We start from the raw sequence: 27,378 nt of genomic DNA on the forward strand, positions 1-27,378 counted from the left end.
GCAAGAACGACATCTCGCCAGCTGACTCATCGTTCAAATGAATGGAATGGCGTGAAGTTCCTGCACTGACCTGACGAATATGAACTAATCTCGCCAAAAAAAGATAGGTCATGTTATTTAAGTCTAAGCACACTTTTAATGGTGTGGTAAGTCTTAATGACTGCCAAACAAACTCTGTGGCACTGAAAATTAACTTTTAAAAGGTCTCATTCCTTCAGATTTTAATTGTTGTTGGACATTTAAAAAAAAAATTTAATTTTTAAAAAATTTTTCTTTCTGTCTCTTTTATCTCTTCCTGGTTCTGACTTTTTGCTGCTCATCAGATGCTTAATTTGATTGGTTAAGAGGATGGACAGTTGCTTGCCCCAATCACACAGGTCCCAAATGCCTGGGAGAGGGCACCACACTAAATGTAGAGCTGTGTTTCTTTTTCAGAATGAAATACTATGCATGAAGTGCCTCAGTGACAAGGACAGCTTTAGTATCTTTGAGTGAACCTGTAGAATAACACCGGGTCGCCCCAGTGTCATGAGCCCCGAAAAACTAACAAAATGCCACCATAATTTATTTATTTTTTTGACATGGAGGTTCTTCACCAGAGACACAGTCGTGGACCTGGTGATCGAGTCCACGGTTGAGGAGCTGCACTAGACCACCCGCAGGTGGGGTGAGTGCCTCAAGCTGTAGTAAGGGGGGGTGTTCATGGGACAGGTCAGATCGGACGGAAATACCGTCGAAAGGTGCCTGAGGGAGGGGCTGTGAATCTCTCCACACTCCCACCCTCACATTCAAGGATAAAGAAAGAAAGACATAAGAACATAAGAAATAGGAGCAGGAATAGGCCAATCGGCCCATCGAGCCTGCTCCGCCATTCAATAAGATCATGGCTGATCTGATCCTAACCTCAAATTTAAATTCATGTCCAATTTCCTGCCCGCTCCCCGTAACCCCTAATTCCCTTTACTTCTCGGAAACTGTCGATTTCTGTTTTAAATTTATTTAATGATGTAGCTTCCACAGCTTCCTGGGGCAGCAAATTCCACAGACCTACTACCCTCTGAGTGAAGAAGTTTCTCCTCATCTCAGTTTTGAAAGAGCAGCCCCTTATTCTAAGATTATGCCCCCTAGTTCTAGTTTCACCCATCCTTGGGAACATCCTTACCGCATCCACCCGATCAAGCCCCTTCACAATCTTATATGTTTCAATAAGATCGCCTCTCATTTTTCTGAACTCCAATGAGTAGAGTCCCAATCTACTCAACCTCTCCTCATATGTCCGCCCCCTCATCCCCGGGATTAACCGAGTGAACCTTCTTTGTACTGCCTCGAGAGCAAGTATGTCTTTTCTTAAGTATGGACACCAAAACTGTATGCAGTATTCCAGGTGCGGTCTCACCAATACCTTATATAACTGCAGCAATACCTCCCTGTTTTTATATTCTATCCCCCTAGCAATAAAAGCCAACATTCCGTTGGCCTTCTTGATCACCTGCTGCACCTGCAAACTAACTTTTTGATCTTGCACTAGGACCCCCAGATCCCTTTGTACTGCAGTACTTTCCAGTTTCTCGCCATTAAGATAATAACTTGCTCTCTGATTTTTCCTGCCAAAGTGCATAACCTCACATTTTCCAATATTGCATTGCATCTGCCAAATCTCCGCCCACTCACCCAGCCTGTCTATATCCCCTTGTAAGTTTTTTATGTCCTCCTCACTCTCTACTTTTCCTCCCATCTTTGTATCATCTGCAAACTTTGATATGTTACACTCGGTCCCCTCCTCCAAATCGTTAATATAGATTGTAAAGAGTTGGGGACCCAGCACTGACCCCTGCGGAACACCACTGGCTACTGGTTGCCAGTCCGAGAATGAACCATTTATCCCAACTCTCTGCTTCCTGTTAGATAACCAATCCTCCACCCATGCTAGAATATTACCCCCAATCCAGTGATTCTTTATCTTGAGCAATAATCTTTTATGTGGCACCTTGTCGAATGCCTTCTGGAAGTCTAAATACACTACGTCCACTGGTTTCCCTTTATCCACCCTGTACGTTATGTCCTCAAAGAACTCAAGCAAATTTGTCAGACATGACTTCCCCTTCGTAAAGCCATGCTGACTTTGTCCTATTAAATTATGTTTATCCAAATGTTCCGCTACTGTCTCCTTAATAATAGACTCCAAAATTTTACCCACCACAGATGTTAGGCTAACTGGTCTATAATTTCCAGCCTTCTGCCTACTACCCTTTTTAAATAAGGGTGTTACATTAGCAGTTTTCCAATCTGCCGGGACCTTTGCCGAGTCCAGAGAATTTTGGAAAATTATTACCAAAGCATCCACAATCCCTACTGCCACTTCCCTCAAGACCCTAGGATGTAAGCCATCAGGTCCAGGGGATTTATTCGCCGTGAGTCCCATTAATTTACTGAGTACCAATTCCTTAGTGATTTTAATCGTATTTAGCAGAAGAAAGAGCTGGAGGAGAAGAAGGAGCAGGAGGAGAAGAAGGAGCAGGAGGGGGAGGAGGAGTAGCAGGTGGAGAAGGAGCAGGAGGAGGAGCAGGAGGGGGAGCAGGAGGGGGAGAAGGAGCAGGAGTGGGAGAAGGAGCAGGAGGGGGAGAAGGAGCAGGAGGAGCTGAAGGAGCAGGAGGAGGAGTTTCAGCAGGAAGAGGAGTTTCAGCAGGAGGAGGAGAAGGAGCAGGAGCAGGAGGAGGAGGAGCAGGAGGAGGAGAAGGAGCAGGAGGGGGAGAAGGAGCAGGAGGTGGAGAAGGAGCAGGAGGAGGAGGAGGAGCAGGAGGGAGAGGAGGAGGAGGAGAAGGAGCAGGAGTGGGAGAAGGAGCAGGAGGGGGAGGAGGAGTAGCAGGTGGAGAAGGAGCAGGACGAGATGAAGGAGCAGGAGGTGGAGAAGGAGCAGGAGGAGGAGGAGGAGCAGGAGGGAGAGGAGGAGGAGGAGAAGGAGCAGGAGTGGGAGAAGGAGCAGGAGGGGGAGGAGGAGTAGCAGGTGGAGAAGGAGCAGGACGAGATGAAGGAGCAGGAGGTGGAGAAGGAGCAGGAGGAGGAGGAGGAGCAGGAGGGGGAGGAGGAGGAGGAGAAGGAGCAGGAGGGGGAGAAGGAGCAGGAGTGGGAGAAGGAGCAGGAGGAGCTGAAGGAGCAGGAGGAGGAGTTTCAGCAGGAAGAGGAGTTTCAGCAGGAGGAGGAGAAGGAGCAGGAGCAGGAGGAGAAGGAGCAGGAGGGGGAGAAGGAGCAGGAGGTGGAGAAGGAGCAGGAGGAGGAGGAGGAGCAGGAGGGGGAGGAGGAGGAGGAGAAGGAGCAGGAGTGGGAGAAGGAGCAGGAGGGGGAGGAGGAGTAGCAGGTGGAGAAGGAGCAGGACGAGATGAAGGAGCAGGAGGTGGAGAAGGAGCAGGAGGAGGAGGAGGAGCAGGAGGGGGAGGAGGAGGAGGAGAAGGAGCAGGAGGGGGAGAAGGAGCAGGAGTGGGAGAAGGAGCAGGAGGAGCTGAAGGAGCAGGAGGAGGAGTTTCAGCAGGAAGAGGAGTTTCAGCAGGAGGAGGAGAAGGAGCAGGAGCAGGAGGAGAAGGAGCAGGAGGGGGAGAAGGAGCAGGAGGTGGAGAAGGAGCAGGAGGAGGAGGAGGAGCAGGAGGGGGAGGAGGAGGAGGAGAAGGAGCAGGAGTGGGAGAAGGAGCAGGAGGGGGAGAAGGAGCAGGAGGAGCTGAAGGAGCAGGAGGAGGAGTTTCAGCAGGAAGAGGAGTTTCAGCAGGAGGAGGAGAAGGAGCAGGAGCAGGAGGAGAAGGAGCAGGAGGGGGAGAAGGAGCAGGAGGGGGAGGAGGAGCAGGAGGGGGAGAAGGAGCAGGAGGGGGAGGAGGAGTAGCAGATGGAGATGGAGCAGGAGTGGAGAAGGAACAGGAGGAGAAGAAGGAGCAGGAGCTGGAGAAGGAGAAAGAGGAGGAGAAGGAGCAGGTGGAGGTGAAGGAGCAGGAGGAGGAGAAGGAGCAGGAGGTGGAGAAGGAGCAAGAGGTGGAGAAGAAGCAAGAGGAGAAGAAGGAGCAGCTGGAGGTGAAGGAGCAGGAGCAGGAGGAGGTGAAGGAGCAGGAGCAGGAGGAGGTGAAGGAGCAGGAGGTGGAGAAGGAGCAGGAGGAGATGAAGGAGCAGGAGGTGGAGAAGGAGCAAGAGGTGGAGAAGGAGCAGGAGGAGGAGTTTGAGCAGGAGGAGAAGGAGCAAGAGGGGGAGAAGGAGCAGGAGTGGGAGAAGGAGCAGGAAGGAGAGAAGGAGCAGGAGGTGGAGAAGGAGCAGGAGGAGGAGGAACAGGAGGGGGAGGAGGAGGAGAAGAAGCAGGAGGAGGACAAGCAGTAGGGGGTGGAGAAGGAGCAGGAGGTGGAGAAGGAGCAGGAGGTGGAGAAGGAGCAGGAGATGGAGAAGGAGCAAGAGGAGGAGAAGGAGCAGGAGCAGGAGGAGGTGAAGGAGCAGGAGGGGAAGAAGGAGCAGGAGGAGCTGAAGGAGCAGGAGGAGGAGGAGAAAGCAGGAGGAGGTTGAGCAGTCGGTGGAGAAGGAGCAGGAAATGGAGAAGGAGCAGGAGGAGGAGTTTTAGCAGGAGGAGGAGTTTTAGCACGAGGGGGAGGAGGAGCAGGAGAGGGAGAAGGAGCAGGAGTGGGAGGAGGAGCAGGAGGGGAAGATGCAGCAGGAATGGAGAAGGAGGAAAAGAAGGAGCAGGTGGAGAAGAAGGAGCAGGAGGGGGAGGAGGAGTAGAAGGTGGAGATGGAGCAGGAGGAGAAGAAGGAGCAGAAAAAGGAGCAGAAGAAGGAGCAGGTGGAGGAGTAGGAGCAAGATGAGGAGAAGGAGCAGGATGTGGAGCAGGAGCAGGAGGAGGAGTTTGAGCAGGAGGAGAAGGAGCAGGAGGGGGAGAAGGAGCAGGTGGGGGAGAAGGAGCAGGAGGGGGAGAAGGAGCTGGAGGGGGAGAATGAGCAGGAGGGGGAGAAGGAGCAGGAGGGGGAGAAGGAGCAGGAGGTGGAGAAGGAGCAGGAGGAGGAGGAGCAGGAGGGGGAGGAGGAGCAGGAGGAGGAGAAGAAGCAGGAGGAGGACAAGGAGCAGGAAGTGGAGAAGGAGCAGGAGGTGGAGAATGAGCAGGAGGAGGTGAAGGAGCAGGAGGAGGTGAAGGAGCAGGAGGTGAAGAAGGAGCAGGAGGAGCTGAAGGAGCAGGAGGAGGAGGAGAAAGCAGGAGGAGGTTGAGCAGTCGGTGGAGAAGGAGCAGGAAATGGAGAAGGAGCAGGAGGAGGAGTTTTAGCAGGAGGAGGAGTTTTAGCAGGAGGGGGAGGAGGAGCAGGAGGGGGAGAAGGAGCAGGAGTGGGAGGAGGAGCAGGAGGGGAAGATGCAGCAGGAATGGAGAAGGAGGAAAAGAAGGAACAGGTGGAGAAGAAGGAGCAGGAGGGGGAGGAGGAGTAGAAGGTGGAGATGGAGCAGGAGGAGAAGAAGGAGCAGAAAAAGGAGCAGAAGAAGGAGCAGGAGGAGGAGTAGGAGCAGGATGTGGAGCAGGAGCAGGAGGAGGAGTTTGAGCAGGAGGAGAAGGAGCAGGAGGGGGAGAAGGAGCAGGAGTGGGAGAATGAGCAGGAGGGGGAGAAGGAGCAGGAGGGGGAGAAGGAGCAGGAGGTGGAGAAGATGAAGGAGCAGGAGGTGGAGAAGGACCAGGAGGAGGAGGAGCAGGAGGGGTAGGAGGAGCAGGAGGAGGAGAAGCAGCAGGAGGAGGACAAGGAGCAGGAAGTGGAGAAGGAGCAGGAGGTGGAGAATGAGCAGGAGGAGGTGAAGGAGCAGGAGGAGGTGAAGGAGCAGGAGGAGGAGAATGAGCAGGAGGGGGAGAAGGAGCTGGAGGTGGAGAAGGAGCAGGAGGAGGAGGAGGAGCAGGAGGGGGAGAATGAGCAGGAGGGGGAGAAGGAGCAGGAGGGGGAGAAGGAGCAGGAGGTGGAGAAGGAGCAGGAGGAGGAGGAGCAGGAGGAGGACAAGGAGCAGGAGGAGGAGAAGAAGCAGGAGGAGGACAAGGAGCAGGAGGTGGAGAAGGAGCAGGAGGTGGAGAATGAGCAGGAGGAGGTGAAGGAGCAGGAGGAGTTAAGGAGCAGAAGGAGGTGAAGGAGCCGGAGGAGTTGAAGGAGCAGGAGGAGGTGAAGGAGCAGGAGGTGAAGAAGGAGCAGGAGGAGCTGAAGGAGCAGGAGGAGGAGGAGAAAGAGCAGGAGGAGGAGTTTTAGCAGGAGGAGGAGAAAGAGCAGGAGTGGGAGAAGGAGCAGGAGGGGGAGAAGGAGCAGGAGTAGGATGGGGAGAAGGAGCATGAGGGGGAGAAGAAGAAGGAGGGGGAGAAAAAGGAGGAGGAGAAGGAGCTGGAGGGGGAGAAGGAGCAGGAGGGGGAGAAGGAGCAGGAGGGGGAGAATGCATTTCTACAGCGCCTTTCACGATCTCAGGATGTCCCAAAGCGCTTTACAGCCAATGAAGTACTTTTAAAGTGTAATCACTGTTGTATTGTCGGAAATGCGACAGTCAATTTGCACACAGCAAGGTCCCACAAACAGCAATATGATAATTGGCCAAATAATCTGTTTTAGTGATGTTGGTTGAGGGATAAATATTGACCAGGACACTGGGGAGAACTCCCCTGCTCTTCTTCAAATGGACCTGGCCCTGATAGCTTACATCCTAGGGTTCTAAAAGAGCTGGCTGCAGAGATGGTGGATGCATTGGTTGTGATCTTCCAGCATTCCTTAGATCCTGGAACGGTCCGTGTGGATTGGAAGGTAGCAAATGTAACTCCGCTATTCAAGAAAGGAGGAGAGAGAAAACGGAACTACAGGCCAGTTTTATGAAAGGGAAATCGTGTTTGTCAAATATATTAGAGTTTTTTGAGGGTGTTACTAGCAGGGTAGATAAGGGGGAACTGGTGGATGCAGTATATTTGGATTTTCAAAAGGCATTTGATAAGGTGCCACACCAGAGGTTGTTATACAAGATAAGGGCTCATGGGGTTTGGGGTAATATATTAGCATGGATTGAGGATTGGTTAATGGACAGAAAACAGAGAGTAGGAATAAATGGGTCATTTTTGGGTTGGCAGTTTGTAACTAGCGGGGGGCAGCAAGGATCAATAGATTGGGACCTCAGCTATCTACAATCTATATTAATAATATAGATGAAGTGACTGAGTGTAATGTATCCAAATTTGCTAATGATACAAAGCTAGGTGGGAAAGTAAGTTGTGAGGAGGACTCAAAGAGGTTAAGTGAGTGGGCAAGAAGGTGGCAGATGGAGTATAATGTGGGGAAATATGAAATTATCCACTTTGGTAGGAAGAATAGAAATGCAGAATATTTTTTAAAAGGTGAGAAACTAAGAAATATTGGTAGTCAGAGGGATTTGGGTGTCCTTATACATGAATCACAGAAAGTTAACATGCAAGTACAGCAAGCAATTAGGAAGGCAAATGGTATGTTAGCCTTTATTGAAAGGGGGTTGGAATATAAGAGTAAGGAGATGTTGCTGCAATTATATAGGGCTCTGGTGCGATCTGAAGTACTGTGTACAGTTTTGGTCTCCTTACCTAAGGAAGGATAAACTTACCTTAGAGGGGATGCAATGAAGGTTCACCAGATTGATTCCTGGGATGAGAGGGTTGTCCAATGATGAGAGTTTGAGTAGAATGGAGTTCAGAAGTATGAGAGATGATCTCATTGAAATGTATAAAATTCTTAGCAGGCTCGACAGGGTAGATGCTGAGAGGCTGTTTCCCCTGGCTGGAGAGTCTAGAACTAGGGTTCATAGTCTCAGGATAAGGGGTCAGCCATTTAGGACCGAGATGAGGAAAAATTTCTTCACTCAGACGGTTGTGAATCTTTGGAATTCTCTACCCAAGAGAGTTGTGGATGCTCAGTCGTTGAGTATATTCAAGACTGAGATTGATGGATATTTAGACAGTAAGGGAATCAAGGGATATGGGGATCAGGCGGGAAGGTGGAGTTGAGGTCGAAGATCAGCCATGATCGTTTTGAATGGCGGAGCAGGCTCGAGGGGCCGTATGACCTACTCCTGCTCCTATTTCTTATGTTCTTATGTTCTTATCTAATAAACACCCAATCAAACAAATTAAATCAGAATGCAATTATCCTCATCAAATATGTACTCCAGTCCCTGCGCTGCCCACCTGTCGTGGAAAACCTCAAGCATACTGGCAGACACCGTGTGCTCCATTTTTTTTTTTTTCTTTCTTTTTTTTTCTTTTTGGCACGGAAAAGATCATCAAAAGGTTTTGTTCTTTTTTCTAATTAGGCCCCCCTTTTATAAGAAGGGGGGTGTGGGGTGTGCTTAACAACTAAAAACCAAACAAACCAAAACCAAGAGTTCAAATCAAAATTTTATTATCCTCGTTCAGGATGCACTCCAGCCCCTGCGGTGCCCACCGGTCGCGGAAAGCCTCAAGCGTACCGGCAGACACCGCGTGCTCCATCTCCAGGGCCGGAATGCCGCGGAAGAGGTAGACAGTCGGAGCGATCGCCCTCACGGGTCGCGTCTGGCCAAAGACAGCTTTAGTTGTCCTGATGAGTGAAGTTCTAAAAAAACTTAACCCCTTAAAAAAGAGTGGGGTTCTTTTTTAAGCCGTTAAAAAGGTGTGTGTGGGGGCAGGGCAGTGGTTAGGCAAAATACTGCAGATGCTGGAAATCTAAAATAAAAGCAGAAAATGCTGGCAAAGCTCAGCAAGTGAGCAAATGACTGCCTCACTTGCTGAGCTTCTCCAGCATTTTCCGTTTTTATCCCAAGGCATCTTGACTGATCAATAATAAATCAAATGAAACCAAATTAAATTATAATTTCATTATCAGTGTCATTGATACACTCTAGTTCCTGCGGTGCCCTCCGGTCGCAGAAACCTGATGAGCGAGGTTTTTTTTCTTTTTTTTGTTGCTGTCTTTAGACCCAGTGTCACCTTTATCTTTTTTTAGACCCCTTTAAAAGGGTGGGGTGGGGGGCAGTGGGGTTAAGCGCAAGCGTGCCCCTCCACCGATAACAATGGGTTTTACCCCATGTCACCTTGACCGATCAAACAAATGAGACTAGAATTAAATGGTATTTTTAATATGGGTGTGGACAATGCACTCCGGTCCCTGCGGTGACCATCTGTCAGGTAACCTGATGACCGAGGTTTTATTTTTGCTTATATTTGTTAAGACTTTTTTTTGTGTGCATTTAGACCCCCTTTTGAAAGGGGGGGGGTTTAGGGTGTGTTTATGTGCAAAAAAACCCAAAGAAAACCAAAATCAGTGTCAAATTAAGATTTTATTACATTGATCCAGGATGTACTCCAGTCCCTGCGGCGCCCACCGGGTCGGGTAACCTGATGAGCGAGGCTGACAGCACTGGACGCGCGGTTACTATGACAACAGTGGAACCCCCGCCGGCTGACCGCGCTCCACTCCCATGATCCTCCGCCCCGGAAAGCGGCTCTATCCGTTAAAAGCGCAGGTCTCGCGAGAGTTGGCCCTCTTCCTCGGCCGCTGTTTGCTCAGGTCGGTGCCGCGCGTTTGCGGGCGGACCGACGTTTCGTTGACATTTCGGTGCGAAATCCGCTCGATATCGACGGGCAAGCGGCGGGGAGCGGGCGGTGGGGGTGAGATGGTTGGGATTCGGGTGGTTGTGGGGTCGGATGGCGGCTGTGGTAGCGGCGGCGGCGGGGGGGTTTGTTTGAATTTGTTAGACGGGGACGGACGGGTGAGGGGAGGACTGGGCGGACTGAGGCTGCGCGAGGGGCCGAGCGGGGGCCACGCGCCTTTCCGCTGTGGCGCTCGTGGCCCGGCCCGGAGTGTTGCCCGGAGTGATACCCGGCTCGCGATCCCGGGCCACACTCTGTTCCATTCTGCAAGCACCGCAGCCGCCTGAACACTCGCCCTGTACTGGGGAGGGGCTGGGAAGAGGTTGTGCTGCTTTTCACATCCTCCCCCCTGGGCCTCCGGCTCCTGCGCTGATCACCACCACCCGGCTTTGGGCAGCGACTCTTCCTCCTTCTCCATCTCCAGGCTTCTAACTTGGTAGCGGCGATTTCCCCCCGCCCCCCAACCTGATCAGTACTTTGTTTTAAAGCCGATCGGATCGGCCTGGTTCTGTTCATCGTTCTGGCTGGCATCCGCCGCGTCTCGACTGGCACACGAGTGTGTGTGTCTTATTGCATTCGATGTGTGTGTCAAACAGTGGCTAATGGTAGTTTCCTCTTCCTCATCAGAGATAGGCCATGTTTAGCAGCAGCGCCAAAATCGTGAAGCCTAATGGCGAAAAGCCGGATGAATTCGAGTCTGGCATTTCCCAGGTGAGCCTACTTTTTTTTGCAGGTTTTCACTTGAAAGTCTTTTACTGAATAGTAAAATGAAATAATATCTATTCACTTAAGAGCTTTGTTGAGTCGCTAGTCATACTGTTAAAATGTAAGAGTTCAGTTCATTAACTTGGATCACCATCTGAAAAAGACTCGAGTATTTGCTAGTTTTGCAGTAGTCTGTCAAGTGGTTGTCTTTCAGTCTGGAAGCCAGTGCGGTTATAAGATATCGCTTTTCTTGTAGAAATACAGGCTGTTGACATTTAACCAAATATTGCTAATGTCTAAAATACTGCTTCAACTTATATTCTAGGCTCTTCTGGAGCTAGAAATGAACTCTGACCTGAAGGCTCAATTACGGGAGCTGAACATTACAGCTGCTAAGGTGGGTTTTCTACAAAGTTATATTAACACTTTTTTTGTGCTGTGAGGGAATAGAATAGAATACTTTAATATAATTCAAGTTCTTGGTGGTTCATGATATGTAAGAAGTTTGAGACATTTTGTTTCTAATTCAGAGCCATAGAAAGCCATTCAGCCCATTATGTCTACGCCAGCTCTGTGCTAGAGCAATCCAAAATTAATTCCACTGCCCTGCATCTTTTTAAAAGATGCACTGGCCTAAATTGATGATTATCTTTGCCACTGACCCATCAACCAGAAGAAATTGTGTTTTCTTACTGTATCAAAACCCATCACAATTTGGAAGACTTTTGTTAAAGCTGTTGACTGTCTGACTAAAAATAGCCTTGGTTTAACATTCTTTTCCCTGACATTCTGGTAAATCTATGATTGGGTGCTCAAAATTGCACATGATACTGTAGCTGGCTTGTACAGTTGGGTTTGGGTTTAATTCAGAGCCTGTTAGACTTGGGCTTCTGTATTTCATGTTAGGACAAAGTGAATCAGTAAGACTTAATGTAGAGAATATTGTGGTAGTGAAGATGCCTGTTCAAATTATTGGTAACATGGAGCTTGTAATTGTGCTTAAAATGCTTAAAACAGTTGGACTGAATTTGTTCTCGTGGGCACTTATTTTGGTAGCTGCTGTTTTTTTTGTTCTCCAATTTTCTTTCCTGAAGGTGATTGTGCTCTCGTGGGGGTATGGTTCCACAATAGTGGTTTCCCTCTGATTGATCTCCCAAAATAGCCATGATTTGTGTGGAGCTGGAATGAGTACTGATTGACCAACTGGAAGTCACCACAGTTGATCTATATTTTATTTTTCATTTGTATTGTAGGCCCAACCTGCTACTTGGGTCGGGTCATTCGTTATTACAGGTGTGGTCTTGGCCACCAAGAATGAGCTCACTGTGGATTTTTGTGATACCTTAATGCCATGATACAATTGAATGTTTGCTGCTTGCTATTTAAACTGGACAGGGGAATAATCTGCCACTGGTTTAAGTTGCTGGTGTCTGGGTTCTCCTGGTCAGTAGTTGGAACAATAACACAGTGCACGCCATGGCTGGCTGGACAGGGTGGAAATTGATCTTTGGTAACTGGCTGACAATAAAAACATAAGAAATAGGAGCAGGAGTAGGCCAATCGGCCCTTCGAGCCTGCTCTGTCATTTAATAAGATCATGGCTGATCTGATCCTATGAACAGTGAGATAAATTGATGTGTAAGGGACACACCAATATACCAAGAAGTTTTCTTATGGCATGCTTTCCCCTCTGGGGCTTAAGTCTGCTCCAGCCTTTTGGTGCTGGGGAGTTCAATCTCCTGTTGACATTGTTTCAGGTGTATTGTCAGTTTCCACCCCCTCTGTGGAACAGTACCCAAAGTGTAACCTGATAAATAGTTGAGAAAATTGAGATCGGGGGAAATGAGATTCCCGTTCCTTCTGCACCAGAATTTGGAGAACTGCCGCCTGAGAGATTGTACAAACATGCCATATTGGTTTGCTAAACAAAAGCCTGTTCAAATGGGATTCTGGCTGTTTAAAAGGATTTCAGCATGAAACTGTGATTGCTGCACTGTTTAGTATAGAAATCCTATCCAGCAAACTTCTTGGTTTGTATGCTATGTATAATATATTAATTATTTCTAGTCCTGTTGGACCAGTGGATATTGTTGGTTAATCAGTTTGGCACTTAGTTGAGTCCTCAAGTGGTTTCTGCTGATATCTTGGTCGTCTTAAATTTTCTGTTCTTCACATATTTACTGACCAGCCAGTGAGCTTCCAAATTTGATTTGAATTTGATTTCTTAAATTAGAACAGCCTGGTGGGTACACAGCTTTGTAGTTTGCTTTTTTGACTTCATTCATGTCACATGGAAGTGGTTCTTTTTTGCGTAGTGTGATGCATAGTGGATTTCCATAGTATTGGATATTTAAGTTTGTTCCTGGTAATTGGGGTGGTAAAGACTGTGTCCTATATATTCTTTGGTCAACTACTGAGTAGATGTATTGTTGTTTTGGGTGTATTTTGTTAAATTGACAGTGTTACATTATGACTTGTATAATGTGGTGATATGAAGTCCCAGTTAGTTTTCTGTTAGATCTCATTTAAAAAAAAAACATACAACATCCTTGGGAAACATTTTACTTTCCATGATCTTCTGTGAACAATGTTTTTCTGCCTAAGGTGGTGCTGCCACTTTGTTTTTACATTTCACTACATTCAATTTTTTAATTTGAGTAGATTCATTTTATAATAGCAGGTTTTTTTTAAATAGGAAATTGAAGTTGGCAGTGGCAGAAAAGCAATCATCATCTTTGTGCCAGTACCCCAATTGAAGTCTTTTCAGAAGATCCAAGTGAGACTTGTGCGAGAGCTTGAAAAGAAATTTAGTGGTAAACACGTTGTCTTCATTGCACAGGTAAAATCAAATTTTGAACTTATCACAACTCATCCAGTGATATGATTCTAGCCTTTCCTACATGAATTTATTAAAATGAATGCTTTTTTTAAAGAGGAGAATTCTGCCAAAACCAAACAGAAAAAGCAGAAACAAGAACAAACAAAAGCGCCCCAGAAGGTAAATGTCCTTTTCTAATTGTATGTGAATCTAATGATATGGCATAGCACCAATGCTTATTTAGTTGGCACAAATGTTGGTGGGAATGTCATTTAAAAATGTCACGTCATATCATTGGTTCATGGGGAAGGTTATCAGAATAGCTGAACAGACCACAAGTGCAGCCTTTGTTTTCCCAGAAAGTGTGGTACTGATGGATGAGTTGGCTTAGGACATTGTTTTTATTTTGGGACTGCTGATATACTACATAATTAGGTTGCATGTTGGGTCTTGTGGAACAGAGCCAGTAGAATGCATGCACATGGTTTCACACTGGGCCTGCATAATACTGCTTGTTAAAATAATTGTTTTTATTGAAAGTGTTATGAAACTGCTGAGAGATATGGTTTAGTGTTTGTATAAATGTAGGCTAAAATTTAGTTTACAAGCCATAAATTTCCAACTGATGACCAATAAACATCTGACCTAGTTAATTACTTTTAGTATAGTTGGGAGCAGAAACACTTGGAGAAATTGGAGTATGAATGGCTGTTGCTTTCCCATAATATGTATGCTGCAGAAACATTTCTAGAAAGTGATGGTTAACTCAATATTTTAACTTATCCGTGCAAGGGCCAATTCCAGACTAATGTCCATAGGAGATTGTGATTTGCAGTATTCTTTACAAACATTTTCAATTGGTAATACTGAGGACCAACTCTTGTATTGGCTTTAGTATTGCTGTAAATATCCTAGATAGCCTGGCTGAAGCAGTGATTTTCAAACTTTGCAAATAATCACCCTCCCAAGCATCCCCAGATTGAAATTGAGCATGTCAACCATCCAAAGAAAAACATGGAGAAACTGCATTTTATTACCCTATAGCAACAAATGCAAAATATTCAGAAATTTGAGACTGGAAACTGATGACCCCTTAGGGTCCAGGGACCCAGTTTAAAAACCAGTACTTTAAGCCTTTAATGGAGTTACTGCTGCCTCACAGCACTTTGGTGCAATTTACCCCCAAGAAGGACCGACAAAGATTTAAGATATATAATGGTATTGGCCATTAATGGGAGCAGTATACTGAGGAAATAACCAATGTTAACTTGCTAACACACTTCAAGGTTTTAGTTTGCTTAATGCTAACTGTCAGTTTTCCATGGTTGTAGATTTAAACTGAATTTTTTGCTTAATGCTAACTGTCAGTTTTCCATGGTTGTAGATTTAAACTGAATTTTTCTTCAATTTCTGTGTTTTTAAAACATACAATTTTTCACTTGCAGCCGTACGTTGACTGCAGTGCATGATGCCATTCTCGAAGACCTGGTTTTCCCTAGTGAAATTGTGGGCAAGAGAATTCGTGTGAAACTGGATGGTACAAGGCTCATCAAAGTCCATTTGGACAAGGCACAACAGAACAATGTAGAACATAAAGTGAGTCTCACGTAAACTGTGTAATGTATGTGTAGCCTGCTGAGGTGTTTTTACAGTTCCTTACTATTCACTACTTATGAGGAATACTCTTAATGTTTAAGTGTTGACGAGACTCTCAAGAATCCCCTGTCCTAATTTATATTTAGGACAGGGAATCCTGTTTAGTTTATACTACTATACTGACTCTATGTTTAATTTGGAAACTTTCTAATGTGGATATCCGGTGAGGTTGCATCCTCTCTGGCTCTGTCCATAGGTGGGACCTCCTGGATACAATGATGCATGGTCCTATTCTACAATATTAGGTAGAGGTCATTCCTAGAGGTAGAACTTTATTTCCAGCTATTAGACTGCGTCCTCTGTTACTAGAGCTGAATCTTTCTTCAGTTACTAAGAAGGTAAACCACGCAGAATATAGCTGTAAAATTTTGAGTACGTTTAAAATATATGTACTTTGAAAATAGTACAATGCGAGAGACACCCAACCTATTTGCATTGAACAGTTGAAGATGACTTTTAACGTTTTACTGACATGCGCATGACATTCCAGAGTCTAAGGATTCCAGGGAGCCGTTGGCATGGATCATGGGTTACTATGCATGAGTTTTTTCCCCTGCTACTGGTCACTCCTTGGATGTTGATGATAAACTTCCAATATGACAATTCAATAGAATTATTTATTGCCTCATTTTTAACTTCTGGCCAGTGGTGTGATATTGTTAACCTAATTCTTGGGTAAATTGACAACAAGTAAAGATATACATTAAAACATTTTGTAGTTTGAAGTATTTAGAAAGCAAAAGTGATTTTTGTTTTTGGTTATGTTGGGGAAACTGCTATTGAACAGAACTGTGGTGATTTTACATGCCTAAAGATTTAGCTTTTTGAAGGTGGTAAATTTTATATTGTAAACATTTTTTAAACCTTCAGAATCTTAGTTTTTATTGAAACCCAAGAGTTTTTTTGGCCTGCCAAGTGGGAAGGATCCCAACCCCTGGGACAGGGTCAGCCTGGCATGTAGAAATGCATCACATTTAAGCTCTAGTTCAAACTACTGAGATACCTACTGTTTACCCAATATGGAGAGTGCATGCCTTTTCCCTGTAGGGGTGCACCCTACTGGTTGGCAGAGCCAAGGCTTTGGGACCCTGAGTGTGAAGGTGTCTTACTGCAAATTAACCAGCTTAAACCTTCTATGTTTCTAGAATAGATCACTAGTGTTGCCAAAGCTACAGTGTCCATTAGGGCTTTAGGGTTATTCGGAGCGAAGTGGGAAGGATCCTAGCTCCAGTGACTAGTCTACCCATCCAGGCACCATTAGTAAGTCAGGTTAGCTGGATAGTCATCGACAGTGCCTTGAAGAACTTGGAACTTGTATGCCTCAGACCATCTTCTTTACTCCCCCTTCCTCTATCCAAACCAAGGAGGATAGTTAACTAACAATGTTTTAAGATCTCACCTAGGTGCTGCGTTACTAGGAGGAAGGGTCCTGAACCATTTTTGTGGTCTTTACCTAGTTCTGAGTCCCTCAAAGTGCTTAACATAACAGTGACTAAGTTGGCACTGAAGATAGTGTCTTTGGGCCCACTACAGTGGAGGATACAAATAGGTGAAAGAGTAATAAAGATAAGTTGGTTCTTCATCCCTTATTCAGTAGATTGAGAAATAAGGTTATACTGTGTAGCTAACAGTGAACTGTGTGATGTCATTGTATATGAGGGACATGAAGAAAGGCTTCAGAGAAATTCCTCCAGAATTGAACACAAATTTTATTAATGTCGATTTGGGTATCTGATATGTACATTTTTTTTCCTCCCCACAGGTGGATACGTTTTCTGCTGTCTACAAGAAACTAACTGGCAAAGATGTTGTATATGAATTCCCAGAGTTCCAACTGTAAATTCTGCAGAATGGCTTAAATAAAATTTTTTGGTCATATCTGTCTTTGTAGGTGGGCTTTTTATTTAAGATTGCAAAGATGTTTGGTTGCTCTCCATTCATTGAATCCGTGTCTCAATTTATTCTGGTTAAATCTTGCTTCAAGGTATTAAAAATCTTGAAAATTTCCATGTTTTGTGGATTTCAGCTTTGCCTTTGCTAATGTAGCAAACTTTTTTTCTATTTCTGACTTGCCATTATTGGTGCAATGCTTCAGAGTGCATTGCTTTTCCATGTGTAACATTGCCACTTTCTGGACCCACCTGGGTCAGGTTTTGGAATGCAGTCAGTGACTGCTTACCCCAGCAGAGTTGCTGCTTTTGGTGAGGGAGTGAAAAAATTAGTAGAGCGGAGCATCCAAGACTCAGTGCTTTGGAAGTTCAAACTTGTGTTCAGAATTGTGAAAAGGAGCATATAAGGAAAAAGAACACTCATTTTATACATGACACTAAACTGCATGGCAGAAATTGAATTGAATGACTTATTTATGAATACAACCAGATGCCAGATTAAACTTGCTGGCTGGTAATGTGATTGCAAGAGGCAGCAAAAATAGGTGAAACTGTAATAAAGTTAACAGTTGGTTTTTCATCCCTTATTCAGTAGATTGAGAAATAAGGTTATACTGTGTTGCTAACAGTGAACTGTGTGATGTCAAAAGTAAGTGCCTCCCGGTTGTGGAGCTTTGTTTTGTTTCTGAAATAATTGTATGTTTTAATATTACCATTATATTAAAAGGTCAATTGCAAATTGAGCACAATATGAAAACAATGAGTATAACGCCTTTGAGAAATCTGATCAGTGCAGATACTTTTTTGATATAATTGTGATTTGTATTCCACCCTCAGTTGTCATCGTCTAATCCCAAACAAAGAGGTGATGTCTCTGCATTGGCTTTCACCCTCCAGGCCTAGATTCTGAGATGTTTAGTCGCTGGTACAACTCATGCAGACACCACAAAGCTGTTTCAAGGTGAAGACATGTGGCATATTATGATTGCTTGTGGTAACAGGATTTGGGAGTACCTGAATACAGTTTAGGTAACAATTTCATTCTCTCTTTGCTTCCCTCCTGAGAGCAGTGACTTGTGCTGTTGTATAGTTGCTTGGGTGCTGGCACCCTTCTGAGTGGTCATTCTTCCATTGTGAGCCTGCATAGTGAGATTTGGCAGGCTAACTGAATTAGCAGTTAAACCCAACCATATCCACCTCCATTTATTTTCAAACAGGCATCGTTAAATGGGGTTCTGGAAGGTCTCCAGTCTGATATGCAAATCTATCTGATATGTCTGTATACCTTGAAAGCATTTACTCAAATGAGCCACATGGTGTTATGGGATATACTTCTAAGCAAGCTATTTGGGTGTGTTGATTTGATTTTTCTCTAGGGATTTATGATATGATTTTGGAGTTATGTTACTTTTAAACAGTAAATGTTCTAGTAGGAGTTTACTACAAATACCCTTGTAATAAACTATGAACCCATTTCTTCTTTCTCCCCGCCCCCCCCTCAAAACCCCTTCCAACAAACCAATATGTTGCTTATGTTTTTCTTTAAGAACCTATTATTTCTCTTATGAAGCCCAGAACAGATGAATGATTTGTGTGCCAAAGATGTGGCATAGTTCAGCTTTATTCTATTGTATTAAAAGAACTGTTAGTTGATCAGTTAGCAAACTGGTGTTTGCAGAAGGACTTGGCAAACCAGTCTTTTTTTAAAAAAAATTAAAGATGTGGGCATTGCTAGCAAGGCTGGCATTTATTGCCCACTCCTAGTTTCCCCTGAAGGTGGTGGGCTGCCTTATTGAACCACTGCAGTCAGTGTGGTGAAGGTGCTCCTATAATGCTGTTAGAGTTCTAGGATTTTGACTCCGTAACAGAGGAATGGCAACATATGTCCAAGTCAGAATAGTGTGTGACCCTGGAGGTGGTGGTGTTCCCATGCACTTGCTGCCCTTATCCTAGGTGGTGGAGGCTGTGGGTTTGGGAGGTGCTGCTGGAGAAGCCTCGGCGAGTTGCTGCAGTGCATCCTGAAGATAGTACACCCAACCTGCAGCCACAGTACACCGGAAGTGAATGCTGGTGGTTGATGTGCTGATCAAGCAGACTACGTTGTCCTGGATGGTGTCGAGCTTCTTGAGTGTTGGAGTTGCACTCATCCAGGCAAGAGGGGAATATTCCATCGCACCCCTGACTTGTGCCTTTCAGGTGGTGGAGGGTCGGGAGGTGAGCCACTTGCTGCAGAATACCCAGCCTCCGACCTTCTCTAGTAGCCACAATATTTGTGGCTGGTCCAGTTGAGTTTCTGGTCAATGTTGATCCCCACGATGGTGGTGGTAGTAGAGAACTTGGCGATGGTAATACCATTGAATGTCAAGAGGAAGTAGATAGGCTGTCCTGATTGGAGATGGTCATTGTCTGGCACTTGTGTGAATGTTACTTGACACTTATAAGCCAAAGTCTGGATGTTGTCCCGGTCCTGCTGCATGTGGGCATGGACTGCTTCATTATTTTGAGAGATTGTAACTACAATCATCAAAGTCTCACTTCTGACCTTTATAATGGAGGCAAGGTCATTGATGAAGTGGTTGAAGCTGGGATGCTGTGTTGACGTTCTGCAGTGATGTCTTGGCTGAGATAATTGGCCTCTAACAACCACAGCCCCCTTCCTTTTGTGCCAGGTATAATTCTAGTCACGAATTTTCCCCTGATCTGCAACCAACTTCAATTTTACTAGGGCTCCTTGGTTGAATGCCTTGAAGTCAATAGCAGTCACTCACCTCTCCTCTGGAATTAGCTCTTGTATCCATGTTTGGACCAAGGCTGCAATGAGGTCTGGATCAGAGTGGTCTTGTTGGAACCCAAACTGAGCATCAGCTGCTTGATAGCACTGTTGATGACTCCTACCATCACTTTTCTGCTGATAGGACAGTAGTTGGTCGGCTTGTGGGCAGGACATACCTAGGCAATTTTCCACGTTGGGTAGATGCTAGTGTCGTAGCTGTACTTGAACAGCTTGACTAGGGCACTAGCCGCGAGATGTTGCAACCCATAGCCTTTGCTGTGTTCAGTGCACTCACCCATTTCTTGATGTCACATGGAGTGAATCGAATTGGCTGAAGACTGGCATATGGTGGAGACTTCAGGAGGAGGCCAAGATGTATCATCTGCTGGGCTGTTATCGCTGAAGATGGTTGCAAATGCTTCAGCCTTGTCTTTTTGCCCTCGTGTGCTGGGATCTTCATGGAGTCTAGATTTTCTGTTAGTTGCTTAATTGCCTACCATCATTCATGATTGGATGTGGCAGGGTTGCAGAGCTTTGACCTGATCTGTTGGTTGAGATCTGTCTATAGCATGCTATTTTTGCTGGTAGTAATTGAAGATGTGTATTTATCAAGGATATTTAGGACCGGGCTGATGAATAAACTTTATACTTGTGTATAACCGTAATAGCCTCAAACTTAATTACCTAAGTAGAACCAGTCTGTTTTAAAAGATTTTTTGCAACTTAATCTTTATTCGAACTCTAGCTTGAACTCTGATTTGCAGCCTCTTAAACTGTATCCCTCTTAGAGTGGATTTATGTATGTGTTGGCAGTATGACCCTGAGCTGAATTTCCAAACCCATTTGTTCTCCCTTCACAAAGACCATGCACTTCCACCTCAGTGATGTCCAGCCCTGCCTCAGCCCATCCACAGCTGAAACCCTCATCCATGCTTTTGTCACCTCCTGACTTAATATTCAAACACTCTCCTGGCTGGTGTCCCATCCTCTACCCCCTCATAAATTTCAGTGCATCCAAAGCTCTACTACCCATATTTTATGCAGCAGCAAGCCTCACTTGCTAATCCACCCCTGCATTGGCTCCTGGTCCTCCATATTCTCACATTTGAAATTATCATCCTTGTGTTAATTTCCTTCATGGTCTTGCTCTTCATCTTTGCAGCCTCCTGCTCTACTCCCAACCCCGAACTCTGTTTCTTTGACTCCAGTCTCTTGTGTATCCTTCTCCACCCCCACCCCCTTCACTCCACCGTTGGCAGCTGTGGCTTTAGCCACCTAGGCCCCATGCACTGGAATTCCTGCTTTTTTTAAAATTAAAGCTAATGGAATGTTAGCCTTTATCTTAAGGGGGCTGGAATACAAAGGGGTAGTAGTTGTGCTATGATTGTATAAAGTTCTAGTTAGACTGCATCTGGAGTACTGTGTTCTGTTATGGGCACAGCACCTCAGGAAGGATGCATTGGCCTTGGAGGGGGTGCAGTGCAGATTCACCAAAATTCACAGGGCTAAAAGGGATAAATTGAGGTCAGGTTCTACAGACAAGGCATGTATTTCCTTGAGTATAGAAGATTAAGTGTTTTAAGATGATTGAAGGATTTGGCAGGGTAGATATTTCCTCTGGTGGGGGAGTCCAGAATAAGGGGGCATCACCTTAAAATTAGAGCTAGGCTATTCAGGGGTGATGTGAAGAAGCGCTTCCTGACACACAGGGTAGTGGAAATCTGAAACTCAAAGCTGTTGAGGCTAGGTCAATTGGAAAAATTCAAAATTGAAAGATGGATTTTTATCAAGTAAGTATATTAAGGGATGTGGAGCAAGTACAAGTAAACGGAGTTAAGGTACAGATCAGCCATGATCTAATTGAATGGCGGAACAGGCTCGAGGGACTGAATGGCCTACTCCTGTTCCTATGTTGCTCCTTTTTAAAAACCCATCTCCTTAACCAACATTTTGGGTGTTCCTAATATCACTTTGGCTCTTTTTTTGGATTATGCCTCTGTGATGCTTCTTGGGACATTTTTCTACATTAACAGCTGTATAATTACATTTTGTTCATTTTTCAGAATATTTTGCTAGGGATCTAGCACTGTGATATAGAATGCTAACATTGTCCAAAATGATGGGATGGAAGTCTTCATTTACTGCATGGGACCTGCCAAAAGGAGTTTGGGCAATCTCTACTCTAAAAGGGTGAATCTACACTGTTCATTTCTCCTAATTTCTCACTTATTTGTTGTCTTGAGGAAATCAGAGGTATAGCAAATTAAAATGTAACACTGGTAAAGTCCTGTACAATGCCTCTGAAGTTTAATTTGATATTGAAAATTAAATGTATTGTACAGGCAGTTGTAACTGCATTAAGTAGAAAAATTCTGTTGCAGCATAGACATCCCTCACCTAATTTTTTTTTTAAAAACTCGTTCCCCTCCTGTTTTTCCTCTCCCTATTTTTAAAAAAAAATTCTCCCTCTTAGTATGCAATAGAAAACTGCCTAGAAAACTGCCTCCAAGATGCAAAATTGAAGGAAGGTTACTAATATAGCATTCCTGGTTGGGAAGGTGTGTCTGCAAAGATGGAATGCAAAATTGGAGCCTTTACCCCATGCAAACTGCTCAAGTAGCAGTTACAAGGAAGTAGCTTGCCAGTCTTTTCCACCTTTCCTTTGGTCCTGGTTCTTTTGCCAGCAACATCTGGCTCCTATAAACCTTATTGTAATCTTACTCAAACTACAGAATAGTTCCCCTTTCCTGAATAAAGTGGAACTAGTTGTTTTATATTGATGAGTAGTTTCACACTCACTTTATATTTTAAAAAAAATAAATTAGTTCATGGTACCTGAAAATGTCTTCACACAAGATTGAAGATAGTGTGGAACATAAGAAATAGGAGCAAACATACGGTCCCTTGAGCCTGCTCCATCATTCAATCAGATCATGGCAGATCTTCGACCTCAACTCCACTTTCCTGCCCGATTTCCCTGAGTCCAAAAATCTATCATGAAAACATAGAAAATAGGAGCAAGAATAGGTCCTTCGGCCCTGCTCCGCCATGCGAAATGATCATGGCTGATCGTCTAACTCAGTACCCTGTTCCTGCTTTTTTTTCCCCCCATATTCCTTGATCCCTTCAGCATTAAGAAATATATCTGTCCTTCTTGAATACATCTAATGACTTGGTCTCTACTGCCTTCTGTAGTAGAGAATTCCACAGGTTCACCATCCTCTGAAGAAATTTCTCCTCATCTCCGTTCTAAATGGCATACCCCATATCCTGAGACTGTGTCCCCTGGTTCTGTACTCCCCAGCCTTTGGGAATATCATCCCTGCATCTAGTCTGTCTAGTCCAGTTAGAATTTTATATGTTTCGATGAGATCACTTTTTTATTTGTTCATGGGATGTGGGTGTCGCTGGCAAGGCCAGCATTATTACCCATCCCTAATTGCCCTTGAGAAGGTGGTGGTAAGCTGCTGCCTTGAACCGCTGCAGTCCATGTGGTGAAGGTTCTCCCACAGTGCTGTTAGGTAGGGAGTTCCAGGATATTGACCTAGTGACTATGAAGGAACGACTATATATTTCCAAGTCGGGATGATGTGTGACTTGGAGGGGAACATGCAGGTGGTGTTCCCGTGTGCATGCTGCCCTTGTCCTTCTAGGTGGTAGAGCTCACTGGTTTTGGAGGTGCTCTCGAAGAAGCCATGGCGAGTTGCTGCAGTGCATCCTGTGGATGGTACACACTGCAGCAACGGTGTGCCGGTGGTGAAGGGAGTGAATGTTTAGGGTGGTGGATGGGGTGCCAATCAAGCGGGCTGTATTATCTTGGATGGTGTCGTGCTTCTTGAGTGTTGTTGGAGCTGCACTCATCCAGGCAAGTGGAGAGTATTCCATCACACTCCTGACTTGTGCCTTGTAGATGATGGAAAGGCATTGGGGAGTTAGGAGGTGAGTCACTCGCTGCAGAATACCCAGCCACTGACCTGCTCCTGTAGTCACAGTATTTATATGGCTGGTCCAGTTAGGTTTCTGGTCAATGGTGACCCCCAGGATGTTGATGGGGTGTTCGGCGATGGTTATGTCATGGGGAGGTGGTTAGACTCTCTTGTTGGAGATGGTCATTGCCTGGCACTTGTCTGGCACGAATGTTACTTGCCACTTATCAGCCCAAGCCTGGATGTTGTCCAGGTCTTGCTGCATGCAGGCACGGACTGCTTCATTATCTGAGGGCTTACGAATGGAACTGAACACTGTGCAATCATCAGCGAACATCCCCATTTCTGACCTTATGGAGGGAAGGTAATTGATGAAGCAGCTGAAGATGGTTGGGCCTAAGACACTGCCCTGAGGAACTCTTGCAGCAATGCCCTGGGGCTGAGATGATTGGCCTCCAACAACCACTACTCATCTTCCTTTGTGCTTGGTATGACTCCAGCCACTGGAGAGTTTTCCCCCTGATTCCCATTGACTTCAATTTTACTAGGGCTCCTTGGTGCCACATTCTGTCAAATGCTGCTTTGATGTCAAGGGCAGTCACTCTCGCCTCTGGAATTTAGCTCTTTTGTCCATGTTTGGACCAAGGCTGTAATGAGGTCTGGAGCCGAGTGGTCCTGGCGGAATCCAAACTAAGTATTGGTGAGTAGGTGTCGTCGACAGTGCTATCATCACTTTGCTGATGATTGAGAGTAGACTGATGGGGTGGTAATTGACCAGATTGGATTTGTCCTGCTTTTTGTGGACAGGACAGACCTGGGCAATTTCCCACATTGTTGGGTAGATGCCAGTGTTGGAGCAGTACAACAGTTTGGCTAGAGGCGCAGCTAATTCGGGAGCACAAGTCTTCAGCACTACAGCCGGGATGTTGTCAGGGCACTCAGCCGTTTCTTGATATGTGGAGTAAATTGAATTGGCTGAAGACTGGCTTGTGTGATGGTGGGGATATCTGGAGGAAGCTGAGATGGATCATCCACTTGGCACTTCTGGCTGATGGTTGCAAACGTTTCAGCCTTGTCTTTTGCACTCACGTGCTGGACTCATCCATCATTAAGGATGGGGATATTTAGAGCCTCCTCCTCCTGTTAGTTGTTTAATTGTCCACCACCATTCACAACTGGATGTGGCAGGACTGCAGAGCTTTGATCTGATCTGATGGTTGTGGAATCGCTTAGCTCTATAGCATGTTGCTTCTGCTGTTCAGCATGCATGTAGTCCTGAGTTGTAGCTTCACCAGGTTGGCACCTTATTTTTAGGTATGCCTGGTGCTGCTCCTGGCATGCTTTTCTACACTCCTATTTGAACCAGGGTTGATTCCCTGGCTTGTTGGTAATGGTAGTGAGAGGAATATGCTGGGCCGTGAGGTTACAGATTGTGTTAGAATACAATTCTGCTGCTGCTGATGGCCCACAACGCCTCATGGATGCCCAGTTTTGAACTGCCAGATCAGTTCTGAATCTATCCCATTTAGCACGGTGATAGTGCCACACATGTTGGATGGTGTCCTCAGTGCGAAGACGGGACTTCGTCTCCAGAGGACTGTGCGGTGGTCACGCCTACCAATACTGTCATGGACAGATGCATCTGCGACAGGTAGATTGGTGAGAAAGAGGTCAAGTAGGTTTTTCCCTCGTGCTGGTTTGCTCAACACCTGCTGCAGGCCCAGTCTGGCAGCTATGTCCTTCAGGGCTCGGTCAGTAGTGGTGCTACCGAGCCACTTTTGGTGATGGACATTGAAGTCCCCCACCCAGAGTACATTCTGTGCCCTTGCTACCCTCGGTGCCTCCTCCAAGTGGTCCTCAATATGGAGGAGGACTGATTAGTCAGCTGAGGGAGGGCGGTAGGTGGTAATCAGCAGGAGGTTTCCTTGCCCATGTTTGACCTGATGCCATGAGATTTCATGGGGTCCAGAGTCAATGTTGAGGACTCCCAGGGCTACTCCCTCCTGACTGTATCACTATACTGCCACCTTTGGTCAGTCTGTCCTGCTGGTCTCATTCTTCTAAACTCTAGTGAATATAGTGAAGGACATCCTTCCTCAGATAAGGAAGCCAAAACTGCACACAATACTCCCGATGTGGTCTCACCAAGGCCCTGTATAACTGCAGTAAGACATCCCTGCTCCTGTACTCTAATCCTCTGGCAATGAAGGCCAACACACCATTCGCCTTCCTAACTGCTTGCTGTACCTGAGTGCTTGCTTTCAGCGACTGGTGTACAAGGACAACCAGGTCTCGTTGCACCTCCCCTTTTCCCAATTTATCACCATTAAGATAATGAACTGCCTTTCTGTTTTTACAACCAAAGTACATTTAGTTCCCCTATCTAAATCATTGATATCAGCCTTGAATATATTCAATGACTGAGCATCCACAGCCCTCGGGTAGAGAATTCCAAAGATTCATAACCCTCTGAGTGAAGAAATTTCTCCCCATCTCGGTCCTAAATGGCCGGTCCCTTATCCTGAGACTATGCCCCCAGCCAGGAGTAAACAACCTTTCAGCATCTACTATGTCAAGCCCCCTCATAATCTTATGTTTCAATGAGATCACCTCTCATTCTTCTAAACTCCAGAGAGTATAGGCCCATTCTACTCAATCTCATCGGACAGCCATCTCATCCCAGGAATCAATCTAGTGAACTTTCACTGCACACCCTCCAGGGCAAGTATATTGTTCCTTAGGTAAGGAAACCGAAAATGTACACAGTCCTCCAGGTGTGGTCTCCCCAAAGCCCTGTACAATTGCAGCAAGACTTGCTTATTCTTGTACTCCAACCCCCTTGCAAAAAAGGCCAACATACCATTTGCCTTCCCAATTGCTTGCTGTACCTGCAAATTAACTTTCTGTGCTTCGTGTACAAGGACAACCAAATCCCTCTGAACACCAACATTTAATAGTTGCTCATCCTTTAGAAAATATTTTGTTTTTCTATTCTTGCTACCAGTGTGAATATCCTCACTTCCCCACATTATACTCCATGTTCCACCTTCTTGCCCATTTACTTAACCTGTCTATATCCCTTTGCTGACCCTTTGTGTCCTCCTCACAGCTTACTTTCCCACATAGCTTTGTATCGTCAGCAAACTTGGATACATTACACTCGGTCCCTTCATCTGAGTCATTAATATAGATTGTAAATAGCTGATCCTTGCAGCACCCCACTAGTAATAGCCTGCCAACCCAAAAATGACCCGTTTATTGCTACTCTGTTTTCTGTCCGTTAACCAATCCTCTATTCATGCTAATGTATACCCCCACTCCCATGAGCCCTTGTGTAACAACCTTTCATGTGGCACCTGATCAAATGCCTTTTTGAAAATCCAAATATACTACATCCACTGCTTCCCCTTTATCTACCCTGCTAGTTACATCCTCAACAAACTCAAATAGATTTGTCAAAAGCGAGCAGGAAAACAGGGAACTACAGGCCAGTTAGCCTGACGACTGATGTCAGGCTAACTGGCCTGTAGTTCCCTGTTTTCCTGCTCGCTTGGTGTTACATTTCCTACCTTCCAATCCACTGGGACTGTTCTAGTATCTAGGGAATCCACTCTCTGAAGCCCTTTTAGAAGCCTAGAAGGTTGGCCATCAGGTCCAGGGCAATTTGTCTGCTCTTAGTCAGATTAATTTCTCCAGTACTTTTTCTCTACTAATATTAATTACTTTAAGACCCTCACTTATTACATATGAACATACGAATTATGAGCAGGAGTAGGCCATTCAGCCCCTTGCACCTGCTCTGACATTTGGTATGATCATGGCTGATCTGATTGTGACCTCAACCCTACTTTCCTGTCTACCCACTATAACCTTTGACTCCCTTGTTAATCAGGAATCTAACTCTGCCTTAAAAATTCAATGACCCTGCCTCCACTGCTCTCTGGGGAAGGGAGTTCCACAGACTCACAACCCTCCTGAGAGAAAAAAATTCTCCTTAT

At 45.6% G+C, this 27,378-nt stretch overlaps 1 protein-coding gene across 2 annotated transcripts; it reads left to right on the top strand.

Annotated features, from left to right (window-relative positions):
* Positions 1 to 9,505: 9,505 nt before the first annotated feature.
* Positions 9,506 to 16,670, top strand: rps7 (ribosomal protein S7). Of its 2 annotated transcripts, none has more exons than XM_067984214.1 (7): positions 9,506 to 9,530; positions 10,241 to 10,324; positions 10,644 to 10,715; positions 13,014 to 13,157; positions 13,252 to 13,316; positions 14,582 to 14,732; positions 16,555 to 16,670. In XM_067984214.1, the coding sequence occupies exons 2-7, from the start codon at positions 10,250 to 10,252 to the stop codon at positions 16,630 to 16,632; spliced, it is 585 nt and encodes a 194-aa protein (XP_067840315.1). In that variant the 5' UTR covers positions 9,506 to 9,530; positions 10,241 to 10,249; the 3' UTR covers positions 16,633 to 16,670. The 2 variants fall into 2 exon arrangements, with proteins under 2 accessions (XP_067840315.1, XP_067840314.1); XM_067984213.1 differs by lacking the exon at positions 9,506 to 9,530 and adding an exon at positions 9,554 to 9,578.
* The last annotated feature ends 10,708 nt before the right edge of the window (positions 16,671 to 27,378 follow it).

Source organism: Heptranchias perlo, chromosome 5 (genome assembly GCF_035084215.1).
Source record: "Heptranchias perlo isolate sHepPer1 chromosome 5, sHepPer1.hap1, whole genome shotgun sequence".
Classification (NCBI taxonomy): domain Eukaryota; kingdom Metazoa; phylum Chordata; class Chondrichthyes; order Hexanchiformes; family Hexanchidae; genus Heptranchias; species Heptranchias perlo.

Excerpts from the sequence above, each read along its gene's own strand:
- rps7 (XM_067984214.1), top strand. The coding sequence starts at position 10,250 with ATGTTTAGCAGCAGCGCCAAAATCGTGAAGCCTAATGGCGAAAAGCCG. Across the intron at positions 10,325-10,643 it reads TCGAGTCTGGCATTTCCCAG|GCTCTTCTGGAGCTAGAAAT; the intron begins GTGAGCCTACTT and ends CTTATATTCTAG. Across the intron at positions 13,317-14,581 it reads AAACAAAAGCGCCCCAGAAG|CCGTACGTTGACTGCAGTGC; the intron begins GTAAATGTCCTT and ends TTTCACTTGCAG.